General features: G+C 55.6%; 1 protein-coding gene across 2 annotated transcripts in view; it reads right to left on the bottom strand.

The window, feature by feature from the left end:
• The window catches only part of PLEKHM2 (pleckstrin homology domain containing, family M (with RUN domain) member 2), a 36,615-nt gene extending 17,301 nt beyond the window's left edge, over nucleotides 1-19,314 (bottom strand). The window contains exons 1-14 of one of the 2 annotated variants that reach the window (XM_014533293.1): nucleotides 19,159-19,314; nucleotides 11,167-11,273; nucleotides 10,694-10,803; nucleotides 10,039-10,138; nucleotides 9,399-9,486; nucleotides 8,464-8,650; nucleotides 7,017-7,076; nucleotides 3,837-4,062; nucleotides 2,325-3,170; nucleotides 1,764-1,833; nucleotides 1,558-1,648; nucleotides 1,207-1,271; nucleotides 789-877; nucleotides 93-239 (exon numbers count right to left, since the gene is read on the bottom strand). In XM_014533293.1, coding sequence (XP_014388779.1) covers nucleotides 93-239; nucleotides 789-877; nucleotides 1,207-1,271; nucleotides 1,558-1,648; nucleotides 1,764-1,833; nucleotides 2,325-3,170; nucleotides 3,837-4,062; nucleotides 7,017-7,076; nucleotides 8,464-8,650; nucleotides 9,399-9,486; nucleotides 10,039-10,138; nucleotides 10,694-10,803; nucleotides 11,167-11,273; nucleotides 19,159-19,299 — 2,327 coding nt within the window. In that variant the 5' untranslated portion in view covers nucleotides 19,300-19,314. Of the gene's footprint in view, nucleotides 1-74; nucleotides 240-788; nucleotides 878-1,206; nucleotides 1,272-1,557; nucleotides 1,649-1,763; nucleotides 1,834-2,324; nucleotides 3,171-3,836; nucleotides 4,063-7,016; nucleotides 7,077-8,463; nucleotides 8,651-9,398; nucleotides 9,487-10,038; nucleotides 10,139-10,693; nucleotides 10,804-11,166; nucleotides 11,274-19,158 lie in introns of both variants that reach the window. The other variant, XM_014533292.1, reaches the window with a different exon arrangement.
• Between the last annotated feature and the right edge of the window lie 4,759 nt (nucleotides 19,315-24,073).

Here is a 24,073-nt window from a genome sequence, read left to right as displayed (position 1 = left end):
AGACAGAGCGGTGAGGTCCCGGCCAGCACCAGGGGGGCCACTGAGAGCAAGGACACGCCCCAGGCCCAGGCCCTCTGCCCCTGCCCCCGCCTCCCCAGCTTCTTACCTCACACTTAGATTCCTGGGCCACGAACTTGGCCAGTGCCAGCTTCTCCATGGTGGCATCGGTCAGGATGCTGGGGTACGGGGGTTCCCGACAGCCTTTGATCATGGCCGACTTCAAAGAAGCCAAGAAGAACCTGCACGGGGAGTGGGGTTTGCCATCAGAGGCACGTGCCCCCTGCCCTGCCGGGCTCACAGACACTTGGGGGAGGGACCTGGCTGGAACCAGAGCTCAGGGCAGCGGGCCACGGTCACCCAGTGGCGACTTAGAAAAGGCCTGCCCATTCCCAATGGTTAAGGGGCCTTGGGTTCTGACAGCGAGGGGAGACTGGCAAGGAGCTGCAGCAGGACTGGAACACCAGTGCCATCTGGTTGCATGCAGGCTCCGTGTGGAGGCGTGGGGGTGCCGCGGTCCAGCAACCAGGCTATGCTTTCTTCCTGCTGAAACTCATGCCACCCCTTCCTCTCTGCAGTCGCCTGGGTTGACCACGAATCAACCAGTCGGCATGTCTGTCTATTTCCTTGCCTCTCTGATCAGACAGCAGGGTCCAGAGGGAATATACCTCTGTCCCCACTTCTTCCTATGCTACTTCCCACCCTCCACCCGAGGGCGGGAGTCCAGGGCACAGCCACCCCAGTGGCCGAGGCCGATCCTTCAGCTCTGTGAAAGGCGGGGTGTCACTCACTCAGCCAGAGCCGCGTCGGCCGTGTCCAGCAGAAACTGCTTCCTGCGGTTGGTGCACACCAGCCTCACCGCCTGCTGGTCCAGGCCCACCTGCCAGAGACCACACCTCCCATGCACACGGGCCTGGCCGCTGCCAGAAGAGCAGCCACAGCCAGACTGAGGGCCAGGCTGGGGGGCGGGGAGGACGTGCACCCTGGGGTCGCCACGAGGTAAAGCTCCGGAGGCCTGGGACCCTGGTCCGAGTTAGGGAGGGATGGATGGAGAGGCACCCTCAAGCTCGGCTCCTACCCGCAGCACCATGGACAGAAGCTGCACGGAGAGAGGAGCTGGCGCCCAACCCCGGGGCTGGGGCAGGGGCATGCTCTGCTCTGTGTATGGCTGGGCCTACAGCAAACAGCAGCTGCGGAGCCTGGACTCACCGACACATAGTCAAGCTCATTGTACGAAACGGCCTCTTCCACCAGGTATGGCTTCTCTGTGGCCCCTGAGAGAGGAAATGCCAATGCTTATTACCCACAGCGGCCTCTCTTCCCTCCCCTGCCCGTCTTCTAAGACCTGGCCCCTCTCTCCAGGAGACCCGCCTGGGCCCCGGGATCTGAAATGATGGAGGATGACATGGGTGCGGATGGAGAGGAGGCCCGGGCTCATGTCTTGGGGCTGCTGGGCCTGCTGGCAACACCTTCCGTGGAGTGTATTTTCATCACCACACGCCAGGCAGCTGAGGGACACCCGGGGTGTGGGGGGCTTGGGGAAGGGGGGGTGGCAGGCACCTTTCCGGAGTAGGTAGACATAGCAGTCTGTGAGCAGCACGTACAGCAGCTGCAGCGTGCCCTCCATGTGCCCCGTGCTCATCCGGATCATCTGCGGGTGAAGCAGAAACCGGTCAGGCACGGTGGCTCCTGCCCGCCAGCCCCGGGCAGCGCGCTTCCCCTTCTGACTGCTCGGTGGCCCACCCTGCCCTGTCCGGGCTTCTTACTTTGAAGAGCTGCTCTTCGTTTTCTCGAAACACGTGGATCATCAGCAGGAGTAAGTGATTGTTGTCTACTCTGTGAGAGGGACAAGTGTGGGGAGGGCGCGGTGTCAGGCTGGGGCAGGGGCAGGAGAGGTGAAACAGGCACAGGGAGGAGATACATGTACAAAGAGGTGGCACAGGCACCCAGAGGCGGTGCAGGTACCAACAGGGCGTAGAGGCACCCACAGGTGGTGTAGGTACCAAAAGGGCATAGAGGCACCCAGAGGGCATAGAGGCACCCAGAGGTGGTGTAGGTATCAGAGGTCATAGAGGCACCCAGAGGTGCTGTAGGTATCAGAGGGCGTAGAGGCACCCAGAGGCGGTGCCCCCAGAGGCGGTGGAGCTGTCGTGGCTCTGCCCCCAACCAGGAGCCAAATGAAGGAGGGGAGGACCATACCCCTCCTACCTCCCAGCCCAGACTGGGTCTCCCGGGCGTTATGCTTATTAGTTACTGGGAGGGCAGACCCCGGGCCCCTGCTTCAAGGACTGGGAGTGTCTCTCACCAGCGCACACAGCCTTGCTCACCTGAACTCCGCCGAGTGGGACATCTCAGAAGGGCTCCCCTGCCCCTCCTCCACCCCAGAGTCCTCCGCGCTGCTCAGACAGGGGCTGGGCTGGTCTCGCTTGAGCTGGCAAAGAGCCTCCTGGGTCCCAGACTCCGGCTCAGGCCCAGGCCCCTCCTTGACGGGGGGCACCTGGGTCTCCGGTGCCCGGGTCTCTGGCTCCTGAGCCTCCCCCAGGGTGGCCCCTAGGGGCGGAGGCGCCTGTCCCTCTCCTCCTCCTCCTCCCTCTTCTTCTTGGCCAGCAGCCGCAGGGCCACCAGGAACATGCAGCGGTTGGCTAGGCCCTGCAGGGTCATGGTGGCCGCCACCTGATGTAACAGTGCTTGGACTCTCGACGGTAAAGCGGTAGAAGTCCATTGGGGCCGGAAGCCCCTCACTAAAGTCACAAAACGGCGGTCTCTCCGGGGTGTCCCCCGGAGAGCCGGTCCGAAAGGGCTGGTCTGGGGGCTCGCCGTGGGAGCACCAGGTGCGAGGGTCCAGCTGCCCGTTGAGCTGGTCGATGACTTTACTCAGGGGCTGCCCCACACGCTCCATAGAGGTGTCCTTCATTTCAGGGATGAGCAGGCCCATCTGGCTGGGCTCTGAGCGCTCGCTGCTCTCAGCGGCGCTGCTGGGCCCCTCTCCCTTCTCCTGGGGGGAAGCCAAGGTGGTGTCTGGTGAGCCCCGCCCAAGGCCTGGGCTGCTGACCCGGCTGTCGCCATCCCCCCTCCTGGCACCCGTGTGCTGGGCGGAGGCTGGGCGAAGTGGACTGGCTTCCTCATCTGATCTGGTCTTCTTCTTCTTGCCAGTTTTCTTTTTCTTGGTGACCCTGGGAGAGAGGCGAGGGGAGAAATTAGCCTCTGAGCACCAGGCACTCAGGGACATGGATGGGTGGGGCCAAAAGAGGTGATCCTGGGTGTGTGACCTCTGAGGGCATGGCCAGAGCTTCAGTGGTCCCGGGCAGTGCTGGGTGCAGGGTCCTGGCTGGGGGCAGCAGCGGCTGGGCCCCTGAGGTCTCCCCCATGGCTGGCAGAGGCAGGGACCAGCCCGAGGAGGCACAGATGGCAGCAGCCAGAGGCCCCTGAGCAGGTCCTGCAGTGCAGCTAGCTGCGTTCTAGGGAACAACAGGCCACGGTTGGTCAGGCCAATGGTCCCTCTACTCAGCCCTTCCCTTAGGACATGGGCCATGGCCCCTGTGCTGGCCTCACTTCCCATCAGGGACAATTCAACCAGAAATGGACTCAAAGTCTTTGGGCTCAAACTCCTGGCACCCACTCTTCGGTCCCACGTTGGCTGCCGTGGGCCTGGCTAAGGGACCCCGGGTCTGAGCGGCTCAAGCTGCTCTGGACTCGAACCAGCCAGTGCCTCTGTCTTCCGGGCCTGCTATTCCTCTTGCTCAAGGCACCAGCAAGGGAAGAGGGGGTACTTCACCTCCAGGAAGACGCCCAACTGCCTGCCTGGACTGAAGAGGGATGCTCACCCCCTCCCCACTGACCTGATGACCTCGAGCTCCGTGCCGGCGTCCAATAGCTCCGGGGGGTGCGGCTCCTTCCCCTGAGAGGCGGTGTGCACAGGGGTAGTGTCGGAGGAGGAGACGGCCTCTGCCTGCTCCTCATTGAAGGGGTTGTGGCGCTGGGTGGGACTCTTGGTGGAAGCCTTGCTGCTGGTCAGGTCGGAGGCAGTGGAGCGGGGCCCACTGACGGTGTCTGTGAGGTCCCCATCTGCGAGGAGGAAGAGCAGCAAGCAGGACACCACCCGTCAGACACCCTCTGGGGCCCCCAAAGCAGCCTTTCCTCATGCGGAAGGCGAGCGAGTTCCTCCCAGGGAAATCTGATGGGGTGGCCCCGTTTCAAGCGTAGAAGCCCAGACCCAACAGGACACGGGATCTGTGCTTTCAGAGCAACTTAGAGGGACCACCATCACCACCACCACCACCACCAGCAGCAGCAGGAGCCCTTGAGAGCCACGGCAACGTGGCCAATTGGAGGTAAGAGCTCCAAGCTGAAGCCCCCGGTGGTGACCTCGGTGCCCGCAGAGGAGCGGGCCGCACGCCTCTCAGTCTAACCCTCCCTCAGTGGAGGCTAGAGGGGTGCCCGCAGCCTCTTCAGCGCCACAAGGCACTGGGAGGACTGAGATACCCCAAGTCCTCTGAGGGTCCCCCACAGAGGCAGATAAGAAGGAACAAAAGAGAGGACAGAGATTAGAGAAAATGCGGGTGCAGAGTGAAGGGCAAAGGCCGAGGGGTGAGAGCAGGGGGAAGGGCAGAGGGAAGGAGCCAGAGCACAGGAGGGAGGAGATGTGAAGGGGACAAGAAACGTGGGCCGAGTGGCTGCCCCCACAGATGCCTCGTGGGCCCTTCAGTGGCTGCCTCTCTCCCTGACGACCCACATGCTCCAGGGGCAGGACCAGGGGCCCCGTAAGGGGGGTGCTGAGAACTCGCTTTCACTCCAGCCTCAGCTTGCATACGGGTCCACTGTCACCCGCCTCCGCCTGGGGAGAAGACGGGTGGGGATGCTGCTGCCCCTCCAGAGCGGACCTGGAATACCCCCCTCCCCCCCATCCATCCGGGTCACCAGAACAGGACACGGAGAGGAAAAGCACACGGGACATTTATCTGGTGGCAGATGGGAGCTGCCCAAGCAGAGGCCGAGGCCTGGCTGGTGGAACAGCCTGGGTGAAGGTTAATGGCAGGGGACACAGGCCGTTCATGCTCCATTAGCCACCTTGTACAAGGTGTACTGGCCATTATCTGCCCCGGAGACGGGCAAGCATGCTGCCCACCCTCAGCCTCACCCGAAGGGCCTGGCGGCCGTCAGCTTCCTAGTGGATCTCGGGACCGCTGGCGGCTGCCTGCTGACACAGCACGCCATACGTATTTTTCAAAAAGTACATTGTCTTTTAATATAAGGGCAAAGGAGGCAGCTAAAAGCAATTGCCAGCCCTGCCAGAAAAAAACACCAGCAACAGCCTGGCAGGTGTGGCTCACTGGTTGAGCATTGACCCATGAACCAGGAGGTCACGGTTGGATTCAGGGTCAGGGCACATGCCCGGGTTGTGGCTTGATCCCCAGCAGGGGGTATGCAGGAGGAAGCTGATCAGTGATTCTCTCTCATCATTGATGTTTCTCTCCCCATCCATGAAATCAATAAAAATATATTTAAAAACCCCCAAACCACCAGCAATAGATGAGACTTTCTCCTGACGTCCTGGGACCACAGCCCCTAGTTCTCAATGCAGAAAACCTTGCCCTTTGGTCTCAAAAAAGGTCCTGCAAAGCCCCGAGTCTTGTCCCAGGCCTGGGGACCTGCAGCTGCTCCTGGGAGGAGCCCGAGAGGTGAGCGAGCGGACCACCGGACGTGGTGGTGTCAAGGCTGGGGTACCTCCAATCCTGTAAATGAGCCAAGGACCATGGGACAGCCACCCAGTCCCCACCCCAGGGCCCACAGAGTGCTCTGCAGGGCCCTGCTCATCAAGCATTGCAACAGGCAACAAGTAGCGGGTCAGGAGGGTTAGTGGTTAGAACCAGAGGGGAAAGGTCGACGCCCAGCACGCCTGCTGCAAGAGAGGCTGAGAGGACAGGTGCTGTCAGGATGGAATTCTGGACTTCGCGCTACTCTTAGCTGCGAGGTGGGACTCTGATGCTACGCTCCTGGCCAGATGGCGGAATTTATCTTTCCCAGTGTCATCTTATTTCCCTCGGACTTCAGCGGTTTCATCTGCACGTTACTGGGGCAAAGGTCATCTGTCATCCATTACTCAGGGATCACCGCTCTCATAACGAGGGGCCAGCTCCGGAGCAGTGGGAGGGCACCTGTCCCTCCCCTTCAGAGGCTGCCCCCCCTCCCCCGGACGGAAGTGACCTACAGGGCAAGGGGTCTCTAACACGGGGCCTGGTTATGGCCTCAGATTTAAAGAGGACGCGTTAACGTCAGGAACATGTCCTGTGCTCTGAGCAATCACGGAACTGAACGTAAAGAATAGCTTCACAAACTCTCACAAGCCCAGAAGTGGGGCCCCCTCCCGGCCCAGCAGGAAAATGCCTGAGTATTACTGCCACCTAGTGGTTGCGGTGGGAGGGTGGGCTGAGTGAGTGTATTTTAATCTGCCTTGAAATTTAAGAGAATCTCTCCATCGGAAGGTTCATCTGTACGGTATGTGGGCAATTTCCCTCAATCTCCTTCAAAAATGTCCGAGAGGAAGCCATTAAGAACGGACTGAAGGAATCAAGCCTCTGCCTTTGCTTCTTGATGCTTCTGACACAGGAATGCGTCTGACCTACAGGAATTTACAACCCACACGCTCCAAGGCATCTCTTTCTAGAACGAATCTGCACTCGCTGGGTCAGGCCCCAGTGCGTGCCCAAGGCCAGCAGTTCCCCAGGCACATCCCGTGCATGGAGTGGCACCGGAGGCGGGAAGGGACATCTGTGTGTCCCTGAAGCAGTCACCCAGTGACTCCACAAGGCCACGGCGTCAGCCCGCAGGCAGGAGTCCTGCCCTGGGAGGAGGCGTTGGCCTGGGGCTAGAGGTGGAGCTCTCCTCCTGCAGAATTCCATCTATCAGGACACCAGGCTGGGCTTTAGTACGATCATTGACATGATTATAGGTATCGAGCTGATTTTGAATCATGCAGCAAGCTTGGCATGGAAACGAGGGTAAGAGCGGACTCTGCCCACCTTCCCAGTCTGTGCTGGGTACAGACGGCACTGCTGGAAACACATCTCCAAAATCATAATCTACAAAAACGGGGACAAAACTGACCATTAGAAACAGGAAGTGGAAGGACAGGGCGGGTGGGGGCAACAGGGCGGGGACATGGGAGAAAACAAGAGGAAAAGTTAAACTTTCTACATTTTATCTCACAGCCAACCTCAGGGGACTTACTCGGACCCCAGTGGCCTCTGACCAGCTGGGAGGACGTCGGGGGCCAGGAACCTGGTTCCAGCAGAGAAGGCAGGCCCACGTGCTCCTGACCGTCTGTTCTACCCTGAGCCTTCCTTCCCTCCGCACCAGCAGCTGAGACAAGGGGGGCTGCTCCTTTGGGGCGCCCCTCTGCCTTCTCTGAGGCAGCCCATGAGCCCGCACTCCGTCCACTTGTACAAGGAGCAATGCAAGTTTTGCTAACAGCAAGTCAGACAGTAGCTGCCCTCTCCCTGGGCACGCATGGCTCATGGCACAATTAGAAATAAAGAAAAAGGTCAAGGCCTCAATGCTGATGCAATTCTAGGGAGTCCCAGGGGCTGAATGTGGGCTTGGATCCCCCTCCATGGGGGTGAGGAAACAGCCAGTTCTATAAATGAACACAGCCCAGCCATCGGGGCTCAGTGGTTGAGCATTGACCTATGAACCAGGAGGTCACGGTTCAATCCACGGTCAGGGCACATGCCTGGGTTGCGGGCTCGATCCCCAGTGAGGGGCAATGAGTCTCTCTCATCATTGTTTTTATCTCTCTCTCCCTTCCTCTCTGAAATCAGTAAAAATATACTTTTTAAAAATAAATAAATAATACATGAACATGGAGGCCCAAGGCTTGAAAGGAGCCAGGCTGTTTCGGTAAAGCTTTTGGATCAAGACAACACAATGACCTCCAGATGCGATGGCCTTCTTTTTCAGTCTCTGATGCGATGGGTGCAGTCCTGGCGGACACACTAACAAGTGCGGGAGGGACTCATGAGAAATGCTGGCAGGTTTCCCCTAAGCTTTGCATCCACCTGGCTTTCTTCTCTCTCCAGTGGTTCCTTAAGCCTCTTTCTGCCTAAAATCTGGGGCGGGCGCCCTCACCCCTGCAATGAGAGGAAGTCTCCTGGTCACACGCTAATCCCTCCTCACTCGGAAAACTGCCCGGGGCCTGGGGCTACAGCCTTCTAGAAAAGGGTCTCACATCCCCAAGATCGGTCCCAAGATTGCTTCACTTTTTGTCTCCAGAGTTACTTTCTTAGCCTCCACAGGGGCTTGAAGAAATGAGGATCTGAGAGACGCTGACCCTGTTTAACTTTCACTTCAGCCGCTGGACCAGGACTAGGGACCAGGAGGAGCCGAGAGAGACGCCGCCCTGCCGGGCGCAAGGGGCTCTAGAATCGGTTTTAGCGCGGAGGCCTGGCTCCTGTCTGCCCGGCCACCTACCCTCACTGGACGGGGCGATCGCACTGTCGTCCCACTCCAGGTTGGTGGAGGTGACGGAGTTGAAGGAGTTGAGGGACAGGCTGTCGGAGCCGTGGGCCGAGCTGGGAAGACGGTCCTCGAAGTCCAGCAGGTGCTGAGGCTTGTAGTAGTCGGGCATGTAGGGGGCCAGGTCTAAGTAGGGGGCGTCCTGAGGCGAGAGGAGAAAGGCAGGTCTGGGGCTGGGTTCTTGAGCCACGGGCCAGCCTGTCACACCCTCCCCCGTGCTAGCTTTTCTCTGGGAAACCAATGGGCTTAAGGTACTAACTGCGGAAACGAGCTGCTAACGAGTGACGTGATGGGTGTGGCGCTGAGAGCTGGACCTGAGGCCCACAGAGAGGACAGGACCAGCGAGGCCTCTAGCCCGTCTCTGACCTCTCACTATTCGAATTGCTCGTTTCCCCTAATTCCTCCTCCTCTTCAGTCTGTGCCGACTGGGCAGGGACCCAGGAAGAGGACTGGATTCGGCCGGGGCAGCTGCGTCCGAGGCGCCATGGGCCCCTTCAGCTCGATCTGGGCCGGCACCGAACGTCTCTAGTGTGTGAATGTAGGAGAGAGGCCGGGAGCCGGAGCCGGTGGCAATTCCAGGACCCCAGGAGGCACAGGGATGAGTTGGCCTTGTCCCCCTCAAACACTCATGTCCTAACCATCCAGGCAGCGTGGCTCTTCTCCCAGGAGGAACAGAGATGGAAGGAGTCGGCCAAACCAGGATATCTGGCCTCAGGCCAAGAGAGAATCACACCCTTCCTCTCACTCCAAGTGCAGACCCTGACCCGCCCCCACCTGCATAAACAAGGCGTGGCTCAGGCCTGGTCACACCTGGAGACTCCCCAGATTGGATACCACGTGCCCACCGCCCACTCCTCTGCCCCGAGAGCCGGAGAGCCACGGGGTCTCACCAGGTCCAGGTCGAAGCGGATGAACTCCAGCCCAGACACCAAGGTCAGGAAGAGAGTCAGGTGGTCGTGGCTGCAGACCAGGGCATTCCTGTGAGGCACGGAGGGGACGGTGGTGGCGCTGGGCTGGTGTCCAGCTCGCCCTCCCTCACCAACAAGCCCGCTGTGTTGAAATGTGACATGTGACACTCCCTCCCTGAGGGCACCCGGCTGGAGGCAGCTTCACCCACCCCTTCCCAGCCTCTTCTCCTGGGTTTGGGCCATACAGCAAGTTCCCACCAGTGTCTTCAGATCTGGGGCCTGTGGCATAAGGCCCAGCTGGCTCGCAGCAGCTGCTATAAATACTCTGATCCTGCAGCAACCCCAGCAAAGGTTGCACATTCTAGTCCGGTCTGAGGCCCGGGGAGAGGATCAGGCGGAGGCAGAGCACCAAACACAGGAGCCCAGCCAGAGCCCCAGAGCTCCTGGCACAAGCCGCAAGGCCGGGCTCGGAGGCCCCTGTGGCCGGCACTGACGTGCCCTCAGCAGGCAGTGCCAGGTCGGGCCTCTGAGGTGGCATACCACGGTGTCTGCATGTGGCAAGAGCCTGTGGGACGAGGCGCCAGGGAAGCTCGGGGGCTGCGGGGACAGACCAGGCACTCACTTGACATAGTACTTGTGCAGCAGGCCCAGGTTCTCCTGGAACAGCCGCAGGTAGCTCTCCAGGGAGTTCTCGTTGAGGGCCAGGTACAGCCAGGCCCGGCCTGCAAAGAAGGGCAGGAGTCACTGGGAGGAAGGTCTGCCAGGGCGCAGTGCGTGTGCCAGGCATGGGCAGGGAGGAGAGACAGCGTGGGGGAGGGGACCACGCACGCCAACAGCCTCGCCTCCTCCTGGAGGGCCACGACCCTGATATCTTTATTTTCCCGGTGAGCCCCTAGCTTGTGGCTGCCCAGGAAGCTGGACAAAGAGGGGAGATTTTAAACTCCAGGGGGTTGATAAAGGCAAGGATTCTGCACCACCCTGCAGGCTAACACTGATCCTCACTCAAGGAGGGAAGCGAGACCCATTATGTGCTCGGCTGGGATTCTCTTCAGTATCTCACTCTCCTTCACCCCTCTCCCCCCCACCCTCGACGCTCCCAGACTGCCGTTCGCAGGGAGGAGGGGCCTCTGGAGGGCACTGGCATTGGGGGCCCCACTGCCTCTGGACATCACACGGTAACTGGCTCCCTGGGCTGACCAGGAGGCCGCACCTAAGCCCCGAGCCACCCACAGGGAGAGCGGAGCTGGCCCTTCCCAGCATCCACCTGCACTACTCACTGCGCCCCAGGTTGGTGGCCACGTGCTGCAGCACCTCGATCTGCTTGATGGCCTCTCTCCGGGTGAAGTGCACCACGAGCACCCAGTAGCCAGAGGAGAGGTCCTGCAGCCTGAGGAGAGGACAGGAGCTGCTGTCCCTGGGCAGGGCTCCCGGGGAAGGTGCCGTCAGCGGGCCCACCAGCTGCGTCAGTTGTGAGCTCAAGGCCAAGAGCAATGGCTTCCCGGCGGGACCCACAGACAACGTGCCTCCCCATTCCACCTACTCCTTCTCTCCCCCTTCGTGTGCCTGCTCAGAGACAATCTACCCGGATAACCACAGACCGCCTGCGGCCCACCTGAGCGAGACACATTTCTCTCCGCCAAGGGAAGGGAGCAACAGAAGGCGGACGAGGCCAGGGACTTCTCTCCGGAGGCCGCGCATGGCCCGGCCGTGCCCTGTGCTGCCCAGCGCCTTCTCCAGCTGCCCAGCTTACCCGTACAGCAGGGCGTGGTCCAAGTGCTCACACAGGCGCTGCAGCACCTTGTCGTGGTTCCGGATGGCAGGGGTCTCATCTTCACACGCAGCGAAGTAGCTCTGCAACTGAAGGGGGAACAACCACCTTAAATCGGAGATGGAGACAGAGGAGGCCACAGGAGCTGAGAACCAAGAAGGTGGCTGAGAAAACCAGTCGAATGGCGTCCTTGTGGAGACCGCGAGGGGGTCCGCCTCTATCTACCTGCACTGCTGCCCGTCCTGCACTGCGGGGTCCAGAGACCAAGGCTGTGTCCTTGCAGCTCAGGCCCCTCAGGCACTACCAGGTGCTTTGCACAGTGACAACAGGCGAGGTTGTCACTGTCCATGCGGAGGTCTCAGGTGGTACCAGGGTCTGAGCCTGGGTCACCGAGCTACACAGCCCCAGGGTTGCTACCCAGAATGTTATTACCCACTTAAACGAACGCCTGTGCCCAGTGTAAATGCCCCCGCCCCTGGATGGTGCCACACGGAGGCCTTGCTCCAAGCTGCTCCTCTGGAAAAGCTAAGGGCTGATGGGCTGGGGCACCGGCTGCCTCGGTCTCCGTGCCAGCCTCTGGCAAGGATCTGCCTGAGGAGCCTGACGAGGCTGGACACGGAGCTGGGAACATGCCAGGCTCATGGCAAGCCCTACACCAAGGACACTGACCCAGGTGGACTGATGCAAGATGTGGACAGCGGGCGGGACGAAGTGCAGCTCCGAGCAAACGCCACCCGGCTGGTGAAGGTGAGGGCAGCTCGACCTGCTTAGTGAAGGTGAAGAAAGCCCAGATATTTGTGGGGGTTTATTTATTTATTTATTTATTTATTTTTAATTTGTGGGTTTTTAAAAAAAAGTCTTTATTGGTTTTTAGAGAGAAAGCAAGGGAGAGGGAGAGAGAAAAACATCGATGAAAGAGAAACAGCAGCCGAAACCAGTTTGGCTCAGTGGATAGAGCGTCGGCCTGCGGACTGAAAGGTCCCAGGTTCGATTCCGGTCAAGGGCATGTACCTTGGTTGCGGGCACATCCCCGGGGGGAGTGTGCAGGAGGCAGCTGATCGATGTTTCTAGCTCTCTATCTCTCTCCCTTCCTCTCTGTAAAAAATCAATAAAATATATTTAAAAAAAAAAAAAAAAAAGAGAAACAGCATTGATCAGATGCCTCCTGCCTGCCCCCTACTGGGGATTGAGCCTGCAACCTGGGCAGGTGCCCTGACCGGGAATCGAACCAGCGACCTCCTGGTTCACGGGCTGACGCTCAACCACTGAGCCACGCCAGCCGGGCGAAAGCCCAGATATTTGGACTGAGTTCTCTGCAACCAGTTAGGAGGCAGGAGCCCCTTTCAAGGAAAGCCCCAGGCGCCGTCTTCGCATCTTCATTTCAGCCATTCTCTCAACTGCTGTTGCCCTTGCCATGGCCTGAGGGGGAAGAGCACATCCCTGTTCGCTCAGCTCAGGTTTAAGCTCTTGGCACTGGGCAAACCTGCTCTCAAGTGTTTCTGAAGCCGCAGTGGAGGTGGCGGCAGCAGGCGAGACGCATCAGCCACACCAGCAAGCACGCGCTCCTGGAGAGAGGCCACCATCCGCCGCACCACAGGGACAGTCTCTCCTCTGTGGCCGAGTGAGCCGCAGGCCTGCGGGCCAGGGCAGGCTCGGTCCTTCGGGTCTGCCCTGCGTCCTGAGAGGCAGGCAAACTAAGCCCAGGAGGAGAGGTTTCCAGAACGGACAGGAAGAGCAGTGAGCCCGTGAAAACCACACGACTCCCTGGCAGCAGCGGCCGAAAGTCTTCTGTGCACTTGACTACCGAGAACCACACCGCCAAGGTCCGCGGTTGTTGTTTTTTATTTCAAAATCCAAGGAGATCTGAGGTCAGGGGCTTAATGTTAGAGCCAGAAGCATCCTCAGAGATGGAGTGTGACTCCCTAACGAAAAGAGGAAAACAGGCCTATTCACCTTCTTCGCTGTGAAAGTAGCCATGCCCACTCTCCCACTTGAAAACATGGACAAGTTTTAAATTTTTACTCATTTATGTTTAAACAGAGAAGGTGACTGAAGCCACCTTCACTATGATGTTTAGCTAAATGAGGGAGCCATGGCTAGAATGCAGACTCCTTTCTCAGGTCAAGATGCCTGCCTGGCCGGCGTGACTCAGTGGTTGAGTGTTGACCTATGAACCAGGTCACGGTTTGATTCCCAGTCAGGGCACATGCTCAGGTGGCGAGCTCGATCCCCAGTGTGGGGCGTGCAGGAGGCAGCCGATCAATGATTCTCTCTCATCATTGATGTTTCTATCTCCTTCTCCCTTTCTCTCTGAAATAAATTAAAATATCTTTTTAAACAAAATTATTTCTGAGCCAGCTGCTGTCAGGCTGGGCTCAGGGGTGGGGGTGGTGCCAGAGGGGCCTGTCCGCTCCCCTGGCTCCCTGGAAGTGCGAGACCCGGGGACCCATGGAGGGAACCGCGGTGGGAACCATGCCTTTGCTTTAGGGAAGGCGCTCGGATGCAGCCCATGCCGAGTGCTATTTTGGGAGCAGCAAAGGCTTCCACTGACTAGTGTGGTTAAGCTATAAGTGCAATGATTTCCTTTTTTATGCACATTTTAAATCAAGCCAACCACAGATGCTGGTGATGTGCAGATTATTATCTTTTCTACTAAAGCAAGGAAAGACTCCTTGGCTCCTGCATTAGCATGGGCTGTGTCCTGGCGAAGCTCGGCGTATTTTATTCCACTAAAGTATTCTCCTCACAGTAAAAAAAAAAAAAATTATTCTGGAAACAATATTTGCTCACCCTAAGAATGCAAGTGACATGGAAGTGGATATAAATATGAAAGCCGCCTGCTCCCTGTTCCTCACTGTCAACAGCTGTGTGTGTGTGTGTCCTCCCAGCCCTTTCCCTGCATACACAGATTTTTTTAAAAAAATATATTTTATTGATTTCAGAGAGGAAGGGAGAGGGAGAGAGAGATAGAAACATCAATGATGAGAATCACTGATCAGCTGCCTCCTGCACGCCCCCTACTGGGGATCGAGCCTGCAACCCAGGCATGTGCCATTGACCGGAATTGAACCCAGAGGGGGATCAAGCCTGCAACCCAGGCATGTGCCATTGACCTGAATTGAACCCAGAGCCCCTTCAGTCTGCAGGCCGATGCTCTATCCACTGAGACAAACCAGCCAGGGCCATGCACAGATTTTAAAAAGTGAAATAGGATCATATTGTACTCATTGTTCTGAAAGCTGCTTTTTCTTAACAATACATCAGGTGTATATTTCCATATCACTACATCCACATTCACTGTATTCTTGCTCATAGCCACACTGTATTCTACCATGGGCGGTACCATGCTTTAACCATGGTTAGACATGGCTACTGGCTCCAATTCTCTGATATTACACAAAATATTGCGACGAGCATGGGTGGATCCCTGTGTGGGTAATATGCCCGGTGAGTGCTCAGCGTGTAACTGCGGAGCTAAAGAACACGCACATTCACCATGTGCCTGGAGCCGGCCACTCGCCTGTCTAAAAGGTGGGTCAGTTTCCACACCGACCAAGCTGGCCAACACAGGATGGAATTAGTCTAATTCCTGCCGCTCCAATCAGTGAAAAACAGTGCTTAACTGCTTTAAATTGTGTCTCTCTGATCACTAATGCGGTTGGGCAGCTTTATTAGCCATTGGCAGTTCACATTTCTGTGAAGCGCCTATTCATAACCTCCCCAATCTCCTGGCTGCTGGACTTTGCTTATCTGCTGCAGCTCTTTTTTAAAAAAAATATATTTTATTGATTTTTTACAGAGATTTACAGAGAGGAAGGGAGAAGGATAGAGAGTTAGAAACATTGATGAGAGAGAAACATCGATCAGCTGCCTCCTGCACATCCCCCACTGGGGATGTGCCCGCAACCCAGGTACATGCCCCTGACCGGAATCGAACCTGGGACCCTTCAGTCCGCAGGCCGATGCTCTATCCACTGAGCCAAACCGGCTTCGGCAGCAGATAAGCTTTTAAAGCCCAGCAGTCAGGAGATTGGGGAGGTTATGAATAGGCGCTTCACAGAAATGTGAACTGCCAATGGCTAATAAAGCTGCCCAACCGCATTAGTGATCAGAATGTTTCTAACTCTCTATTCCTCTCCCTTCCTCTCTGCAAAAAATCAATAAAATATATTTTAAAAAAAAAAAGAATTTAACCCTGTTTGTTGCACTGTTTTCTGTTTTGGGGTGTGTTTTTGTTTGTTTGTTTTTGCCCAGTCTCAACTGACATTTAAACTTTGCTTTTGGTGTGTTTTTTCCTATTGAGAAATTTTAATTTTTTTATGTAGTCAAATCTGTCAATATTTTCCTCTATAGTTTCCCATTTCCCCCACTTCTTCAGTTGCACTATTCACATTTCAAATGCTCAGAGACCACGTGTGGCTGGAGGGTACCCTGCTGGACGGAGCAGACACAGACGTCCCATCACTGCAGAAAGCACTGAACAGCATTGGTGTGGAGGAGCGAACGGTATAAAGTATGGAAAAGGCTTAGCACAGGTCCCGGTAAACAGCCAGTGCTCAACAGACATGAACCCAGATCATGAGGAATAATGAACCCACAGTCTTCGTCAAACTGATAAGACAGCACTTGGCTAAACGTAAGCCCAGGTAAGAAGACAGTTTGGTGGCCCTGCTCTCAGGACTGATCTGCTCTCTGTTCACGAGCAGGTGGCGCCAAGGCCTGTCCTTCAACCGCTCTCACAGCAGGTTAATAAAGATTTCCCATGATCTCAGGGGACGAGGAGAGTCTGAATCAATGCTGCCACTCAGCAGAGTCCTAGAGAGGAGCAGGAAGAAGAAGGGGAACCCCTATGGATCAAGGTCAACAACCCGAGCTCCTGCGTGGGGAGCTGGTCAGTGATGCATGACATCAAGGCAAACGGCAGAGGTATTCAGCAGGTGGCCACTCACTGCACCAGTCAGACCAGAGGCTCTGGAAAAGCAAGGAGTGGGAGGAGAGCAAGATGGAATGAATGAGGGCTCCTGAGCAACAGGAGGAATGGAATGAGTAGAATGAACACAACTCAGCCTGGAAGTACAATTACCACCTCTCTTCCAAATTACTCTGCGGTCACATACACCGCCTCCTGGTAGAGCTCACACCGGCTAGAATTACAACCATCACTTACTGAGTGCTTATTAGATGCACTAAGAAGGAGGAAGATGGTTAAGAGCGTGGATTCCGGGGTCAGACAACTTGGATTTGAATGTGGGCTCTGCTACTCACTCACTGTGTGACCTTGGGCAAGTGAGCTAACCTCTCCAAACTCGGTTCCCTCATCTGTAACATGGGCTTAGGAATAGGACCCTCCCCATAGGTTGTTGTGAGGGTTCAGATACTCCCTGTGTCAGAGCAAGTGCATGACACCTTGCAAACCCTTCATAAATGTAGCAGCAATGATGACTCACGTTACAAAGACTATTTACTGTAGTCATCACAGCACCCCCATAAAATAGGTCACAGTGCTAGTAAGTGGCAGAGCCTGATTTTAAATTGTTTTCACCTGTGCTGGGTTCAAGACCCCCCTAAATGAATAATACATATAAAATGTTATAGTCTGCTCTAATACGTGGTAGGAGAACCCAAGAGAGGCAGTCCCCTCTCTTACAGTCGCAGGAACTAAAAAGCGCCATGGTGGATGAGCTCTGTGTCCTCAGCTCTGCTTCTTGGAAGATGGAACAAGGAGAAAAGCCGCGCGGCATCTTTAAGAAGACAACTTGGCCCCGCCGGTGTGGCTCAGCGGTTGAGCATCGACCTATGAACCAGGAGGTCGAAGTTCGATTCCCGGTCAGGGCGCATGCCCAGGTTGCGGGCTCGAGCCCCAGTGTGGGGTGTGCAGCCAATCAATGATTCTCTCTCATCATTAATGTTTCTGTCTCTCTCTCCCTCTTCCTTACCCTCTGAAACCAATTAAAAATACATATGTATTTTTTAAAAGACAGCTTTCCCATTACCCCCTCCCTCCTCTTGCCACATGCGGGCCCTTCCCAGAGCGGGTGTGTGTGGTTTGGCTAATGCAAGCTGCAGCGGCCCGGGAGCATCTTCCCCACTTCTGGGAAGAAGTTCATCCTGCTGCTCAGACTGCCAAGTAGTTTTGAGTGTTTCCTTCCCGTCCAGAGAATTTCAGAGCAGGGGTCGGCAAACTGTGGCCAGTGGGTCCACCTCCTATATTTGTAAATAAAGTTTTATTGGAACACAGCCACGCCCATTGGTTTTGTATTTTCTTCAGCTGTTTTCGTGCCATGCCGGAGAGTGGAGCAGATGCAGCGGATACTGTATAGCGGCTATACTATAGCCTGAAGAACTAACATGTTTACTACCTGGCCTTTACAAGTGAAGAAAGTTTCCAAAGGTGGGGATGAGCAGTCCGTCGGGGTCACATTCCCACAGAAAGGGAGGTCACAAAGGGAAGTGACAAAGTGGGGCCTGGGAACCTTGGCGAGAGCAATGTGAGCGAAGGGGTAGGGACGAGAGCCTGGAAGGGCTGTCGAGAAGGGACGGAGCTTACTCGGATCCTGCTTCCAGCACATGAGGCATTTTTAAAGTGAGATCCATGAGGCCATTGGAACTTGAAAACTTAGTAGATATTTGATGGTACTGAGGAAAGATTAGCATTAAAATTCTAAAGGTGTGATTGTGGTACTGGCTTAGGTGAGGAAAAGACCCTCATCTTTGAGCAGTGTTTACTGAAGATGTGATGGTGCCTCTGCTTCAAAACAGCGAAGGGAGGGGTTTAGCAGACACAAGACAGTCATGAGATGAGAAGAGCTGCCGGTGGGACTTCTGTAAATTATAAAGTATTGCCTTTTTGGTTAGGAGAGGGGGACAGAGAGGAAGAAGGGGGGAGGAAGAAGAGGAGATGACCCTCTGAGCAGTTTTGCCGAAAAGATGGCAAGAAAATAGGGGTGGAGTGAAAGTGAAAAAGTCAAGTCCTTGGGCGGGAAAGACAGGATGGCCCCAATGCGAGCCCAGATGCGGGGGCGGGGGGGGGGGCGCTGCTGTGAGTGGTGGTGGGAGCATGAAAAAGCTCTCAGCGGAGGAGTATCTAAAAATACGCAGGTCAGCCCTAGCTGGTTTGGCTCAGTGGATAGAGCATCGGCCTGCGGACTGAAGGGTCCCAGGTTCCATTCCAGTCAAGGGCACATGCCCGGGTTGCAGGCTCGATCTCCAGTAGGGGGCATGCAGGAGGCAGCCGATCAATGATTCTCATCATTGATGGTTCTCTCTCCCTTCCTCTCTGAAATCATTAGAAATATATTAAAAAATAAATAAAAATAAGCAAGGTCAGCTGAGGATGAAAAGGATTAAGACAAAGTAATAACAAGAAAAGAGCTGTGGTTCCCCTAACTCAGGCCTGTTCTCAGACCACACCCTGGGCTGGCCCAGCTGCTCCTCTCTCCCCGCTCTGATGCTCTGGGTGCGCTGGGGCACCAGGCGGGGAGCTGGCCCAGCCCACCCGACTCTCGGAGCCAGGAGGATGGTGCTCCCTGCCCGGCACGCTGGGAGGACTGGCCGGCATGACTGTGCCAGACCCCGTGGCTGCGGGGAAATGTGGGTGACAGCGCCAGCCAGCCAGAAATGCCTGACTCAGAGCATGTTAATCAGGGCGAGTCCCACTCTGTGCTCTGAGCTGCCACCGCCCGGCCCTCTAGGTCCTCCTGTCTCTTACAGACACACAACCACAAATCAATTCCTAGTCCTAGGCTGGTACTAAGAAATCCTTCCAGAATTCGTCCCTAATAGATAACCCCAAGGCAGCGGTGAAGGAGTGGAAGTGGCCACATGAAAATAAGACACGACAGGTGCCCTACTTTCTTTCTCCCTCTCGGGTGAGACTACAGAGGCTGTGGGGCTGCCCAGAAAGATTCCAGATGGGAGACCCGGAATCCAACTCTGCTACGTACTCAGCGCTGCCCTGTGGGGCGCCCCACTCACGTTCACGGAGCAGGATGGGAAGCCCCGCCCCAACGACGGGAGAGTCTGCACACAGGGCTGGAGAGATGGAGACATAGGGCTGCAAAGGCGCCTGTGCGGACTGGCCGACCACTCTGCGGCCCAGTGCTGGGCCTCCTCCATCGCAGCTCAGTACACAGAGGGCTCGGACCGCTGGATGCTGCCAGGGAGGCATCGCCAGGGAACAGCAGCCTCCCTAGTGGCTCCATGCCATCGGATGTATTTAAACAACAGGAAGTTTAGAACAACCGCAGCAGGCCGAGCCTAGGAGGTGGAAATGCAAAAGCAGAAAAGACCCCAAATGAAGGAAGGGTGGGCTGCCACCTGACCGGAAATCAGCTCTTTAAAAAAAACAAAACACACACACACCACATTTAATTGATTTCAGAGAGGAAGGGAGAGGAAGAGATAGAAACATAAATGGCCCGGCCAACGGGGCTCAGTGGGTGAGCATCGACCTATGAACCAGGAGGTCATGGTTCGATTCCCAATCAGGGCACATGCCTGTTTGTGGGGCCGCGTCCCCAGGTGGAGCATGCAGGAGGCAGCCAATCAATGATTCTCTCTTATCATTGATGTTTCTATCTCTCTCTCCCTCTCCCTTCTTCTCTGAAATCAATAAAAAATATTTTAAAAAAGAAAGAAAGAAAAGAAAGAAACATAAGTGACGAGAGAGAATTATTGATCAGCTGCCTCCTGCATGGCCCCTACCTGGATCGAGCCCTCCCTTCCTTCATTTGGGGTCTTTTTTGCTGTTGGATTTCCACCGCAGCTGGGCATGTGCCCTGATTGGGAATCGAACTATGATCTCTTGGTCCATAGGTCGATGCTCAACCACTGAGCCATACCGGCCGGGTTGGAAGTCAGGTCTTTTAAAAACTAAATCCATGATGGCCCTGTTACATGAGCTCAGCTCAAACGCAGAGCCACTCTGAGCTGCAGGACTCTCTAGGCCAGTGATGGCAAACCTTTTGAGCTCGGCGTGTCAGCATTTTGAAAAGCCCTAACTAAACTCTGGTGCTGTGTCACATATAGAAATTTTTTGATATTTGCAACCATAGTAAAACAAAGACTTATATTTTTGATATTTATTTTATATATTTAAATGCCATTTAACAAAGAAAAATCAACCAAAAAAATGAGTTTGCATGTCACCTCTGACACGCGTGTCATAGGTTCGCCATCACTGGCTTAGCCAGACCCGCATTTTGCAGGCAGGGAGACTGGGGCCCAGGGAGGTGAAGCGGCTTCTCACAGCTCCTGGCTTGGCCCCTGGGTCCGTCTGTTTCACTGCAGTCTTGGCCAGGTGTGCGCAGACGCCACGGAGGGAGCTCCCCTGCTTCCATCCCACCTGGGGATGAAGCGAAGGCCAGGGCACCTGCTGGAACCATCTGCAGAGTGCTCATCCCACACCTTCCTGAGGAGGGCAGAGCAGTGGGCCCGTGGGCCATTCCCAGGGCTCTGTAAAATGCCAGTGTCCTAATCGCTTCCTTCCTAGACAACGTGAGAGTGTCAGAGGCTTTGCCTGCTGGGTGCCCACTGCCCCACCAACCCAGGCAACCACAGCGCTCCTGACTTACTGTCCTAATTTTAAGATCCCTGAGATCCCACCCCACATTAGCCTGGAAGATATTTCACGCCCAGAGACAATCAATGACAGTAGATTATAGAACTAGAAATCTCAGAAACCACCCCTGCACAAGAGCCAATCAGAGGTCCTGGTCATGAAAAACACTGCCCTTCGGCTAATGCCCCTGCCCAGGATGGACTCGTGCCCAGGCTGGGCGACATCCTGGGGCTGGCTGGCACCCCCACACGTGGGGTCGTCACGAAGCATGTGCTGCTGTTTACCATGGGCCCGTTTTGTGCTTTAAGCAAGTCGGGTGAAATCAATGCTTCTTAACCATTCCTTCGCCACTCATACCCCCGTGTCCAGCTTTCTTTCCCGCCTCCCCGGTCACTGCGCATGAGCCTTTGGCTGGGGAGCTGGCGGGCCCTCTTTTATTGGCAGCTCTGTTGAAAGACATGCAGGGGAAAGGCCGAGAAAAGCAGGTACTTGGATTTCGTTCTTCTAAGCTTCCTCTGGGCGCTGGAACAGTGACAGCAGAAGGGGGCTGGCTGGCTGGGCACCGATCTCTCGGGTCCTTTGACAGAATGTGGAGTCCAAAAGCAGACAAGTGCTTCTCCTGCCCAGAAGGGGCATGCCCAGCCCCAGGTTCTAGGATTGCTCTGCCTCTGAACTCCGCAAGGGCCTTGACCTCTTGTGGAGGAAGCAGGACTCCCTTCAGAGTGGGGAGGGAATGGCAGGAGGCTCTGCCAAGAGGCAAACACTAGGGGCCAGAGGCCAACCCAAGGCCTGAAAGAACACGCATGCACGGCTCTATTCCGGTCCTACCCCATGCTTTTGCCGCTGGGGTGGAAGCAGGGGCTGGCAGAAACCCTGCACGGCTTTCTGAGCGCTCCACGTTCAGTGCACTCTTGGCATTTTTTGGGGGGGGGGGTTCCCAAAGCCTCATTTTAATCATCTTTCGAAGCCTGGAGCCTTCACTGGTTCTGTGTTCATCTTTCACTTCCCCCTTCCCCTGCTGCACCTACTGCATGATCATATGCGTGCTTCCCCACCCAGCAACCACTCTGTTGCTCAGGAAAATGGCCACCCAGTCTCTGTCTAAATCACAAGATTAGATGGGAGTGGTCAGAGCTGCCCCATGGACACGGGGACCCTGGCCTGTGCAATGCAGTCCGAGACTTCAGAGGTTGAAAATGTAAACACAGAGTTAGGAAGCACAAGGAAAACGCCACGGGTTCCCAGGCCATCATGGTGGTTACAGGACACGGGGAGGGCCCGGGGTTTACGCCTAAGACATTGTGATCTGTTTAAGGTCAGTATCTCCTTCCAGAGAGTAAGCCGCCAAGGGGGCAGGGACGTGGTGGGTTCTGTTCACTGTTGATTCCTGGGACTAGAAGAGAGCTCAGCACAGCATAATCACTCAACAAAATATCTGTTCAATGAAATGGAGGACTACCTACAAGACTGGCCTACGGTTATAATTTCAGGACAAACGTTATGGAGATGGAAAAGAGTCAGAGAAACGGAAAGGGATGTGCCAGAACCATGGTTCAAGCCCAGCTCTGCCCCTCATGAAGCTATGGTCTTGGGCCGGTTATTGCTCCGAAGCTCCTCTCCCTCAGTATTAAACAGGGATCATGACTCATCCGGGAAGTGTGCTGTGAGCCTGATGGAGGAAATGGGTATGAGCAGCAAGTGCATAAGCAGCAAGTTGAAGTGAAGGATGCTCTGGCATTCTTACCGCCCCCTCCCCGCCCCTCTCAGTGTGCTTGGACATTTCATGCCTCCGTAGTTTAAGACCAAAAATAAAGAACTTAGGGTGAAAGTGTAAATGGAGATTGACAACTTACAAAAATTAAGATTTGAGTTTTTTTGTGGATTTCAACTCTACAATAGTCTCTTCCTTGTTCTTAAACATTACTGGGTTTCTGCCAAAAATAAAGAACTTAGGGTGAAAGTGTAAATGGAGGTTGACAACTTACAAAAATTAAGATTTGAGGTTTTTGTGGATTTCAACTCTACAATAGTCTCTTCCTCGTTCTCAAACATTACTGGGTTTCTCAGAATCTCTTAGTTCCAACGACAATGACCCAGGGAGGAAGGGAGATTATAGGAAACGAACACTTTCTTCCTTGTGTATTTCTACAATGTTGTCAACACTTCAAAGCAACAGGGAAAAAAGATAGATTACAAATCCATCACACGGGGGAGAATGTCCGTGTGGCGGGCCAGCCACTTTGCCAGGGAGAGAGAGGAGGCTCCCAGGACCCCGGGCGGTTATAACAACCGAGAGATCGATGACCTGACCTTTCAGCTCCAGCCAAATGGACTCGCCCAGAACCTGTCCTTACTCTCCACTCACACAGTTCTAGGACGTTCTAGGACGTTCTAGGTCACTCGCACCAGCAGTGCGCAGCAGGAGGAGAATGAGGCTGGGAAGGAAAGTCCACCCAAACCAAGGACGAGAGTCCTGGGCCCAGTGGTGGTCACTCCACCTTGTACTTGGAGCTCCAGGTCCCAAGCGAGACACCGGCTTTGGCAGCAGTGAGGCCACCAGGAGAGCTTTTTATCCAAAGGGAGCAGAGACCCAATGCCTTCCTCAGACGTAAGGGCACTGCCACCTTCAATGGCACCATTCTACTGCCAAGCTGGAACGTCCTCATGCCTGAGATGAGCACCAAAGACTCGAGGGGGAGGAATGACCCACCCAGGAGCCCACAGTGACTACAAATGCCAACCTCCTTCTTCCCACAGTGCTCACTCCCCATAACAGCTCCTTTCTTTCCACATAAAAACATGACTTCGCCACTCCACCCCTTACTCAACATTAGTCTCCAGGCCTAATATTTTTGTCCACCAGCAACAGATTTTCAATTTTGCTGGGAATTTATTTTCGTAACTAGAGGCCCGGTGCATGAATTCGTGCATGAATTCGTGCACCAGTGGGGTCCCTCAGCCTGGCCTGTGGGATGGGGCCGAAACCAGCTCTCCAACATCCCCCGAGGGGCCTCGGATTGTGAGAGGGCACAGGGCAGGCTGAGGGACCACACCGGTGCACAATGGGGGCTGGGGAGGGACGCGGGAGGTTGGCCAGCCGGGGAGGGATCCCAGGAGGATCTCCAGGGCGTCGCTTAGTCCCAATTGGCCAGACCCCAGCAGCAAGCTAACCTACCAGTTGAGCGGCATCAGCATATCATTAGCATATTACCCTTTGATTGGTTGAACAGCTGACAGGTCAACCAGACACTTAGCATATTAGGCTTTTATTATATAGGATGGGTTCCACCTGGATGAGTTTGGTTTTTTTTTTTGGGGGGGGGGGGGCTG

This window comes from Myotis brandtii, unplaced genomic scaffold, assembly GCF_000412655.1.
Source record: "Myotis brandtii unplaced genomic scaffold, ASM41265v1 scaffold96, whole genome shotgun sequence".
In the NCBI taxonomy this organism is placed as follows: domain Eukaryota; kingdom Metazoa; phylum Chordata; class Mammalia; order Chiroptera; family Vespertilionidae; genus Myotis; species Myotis brandtii.
The sequence above is the reverse complement of the archived record's forward strand: the minus strand, read 5'-3'. Positions and strand labels throughout refer to the sequence as shown.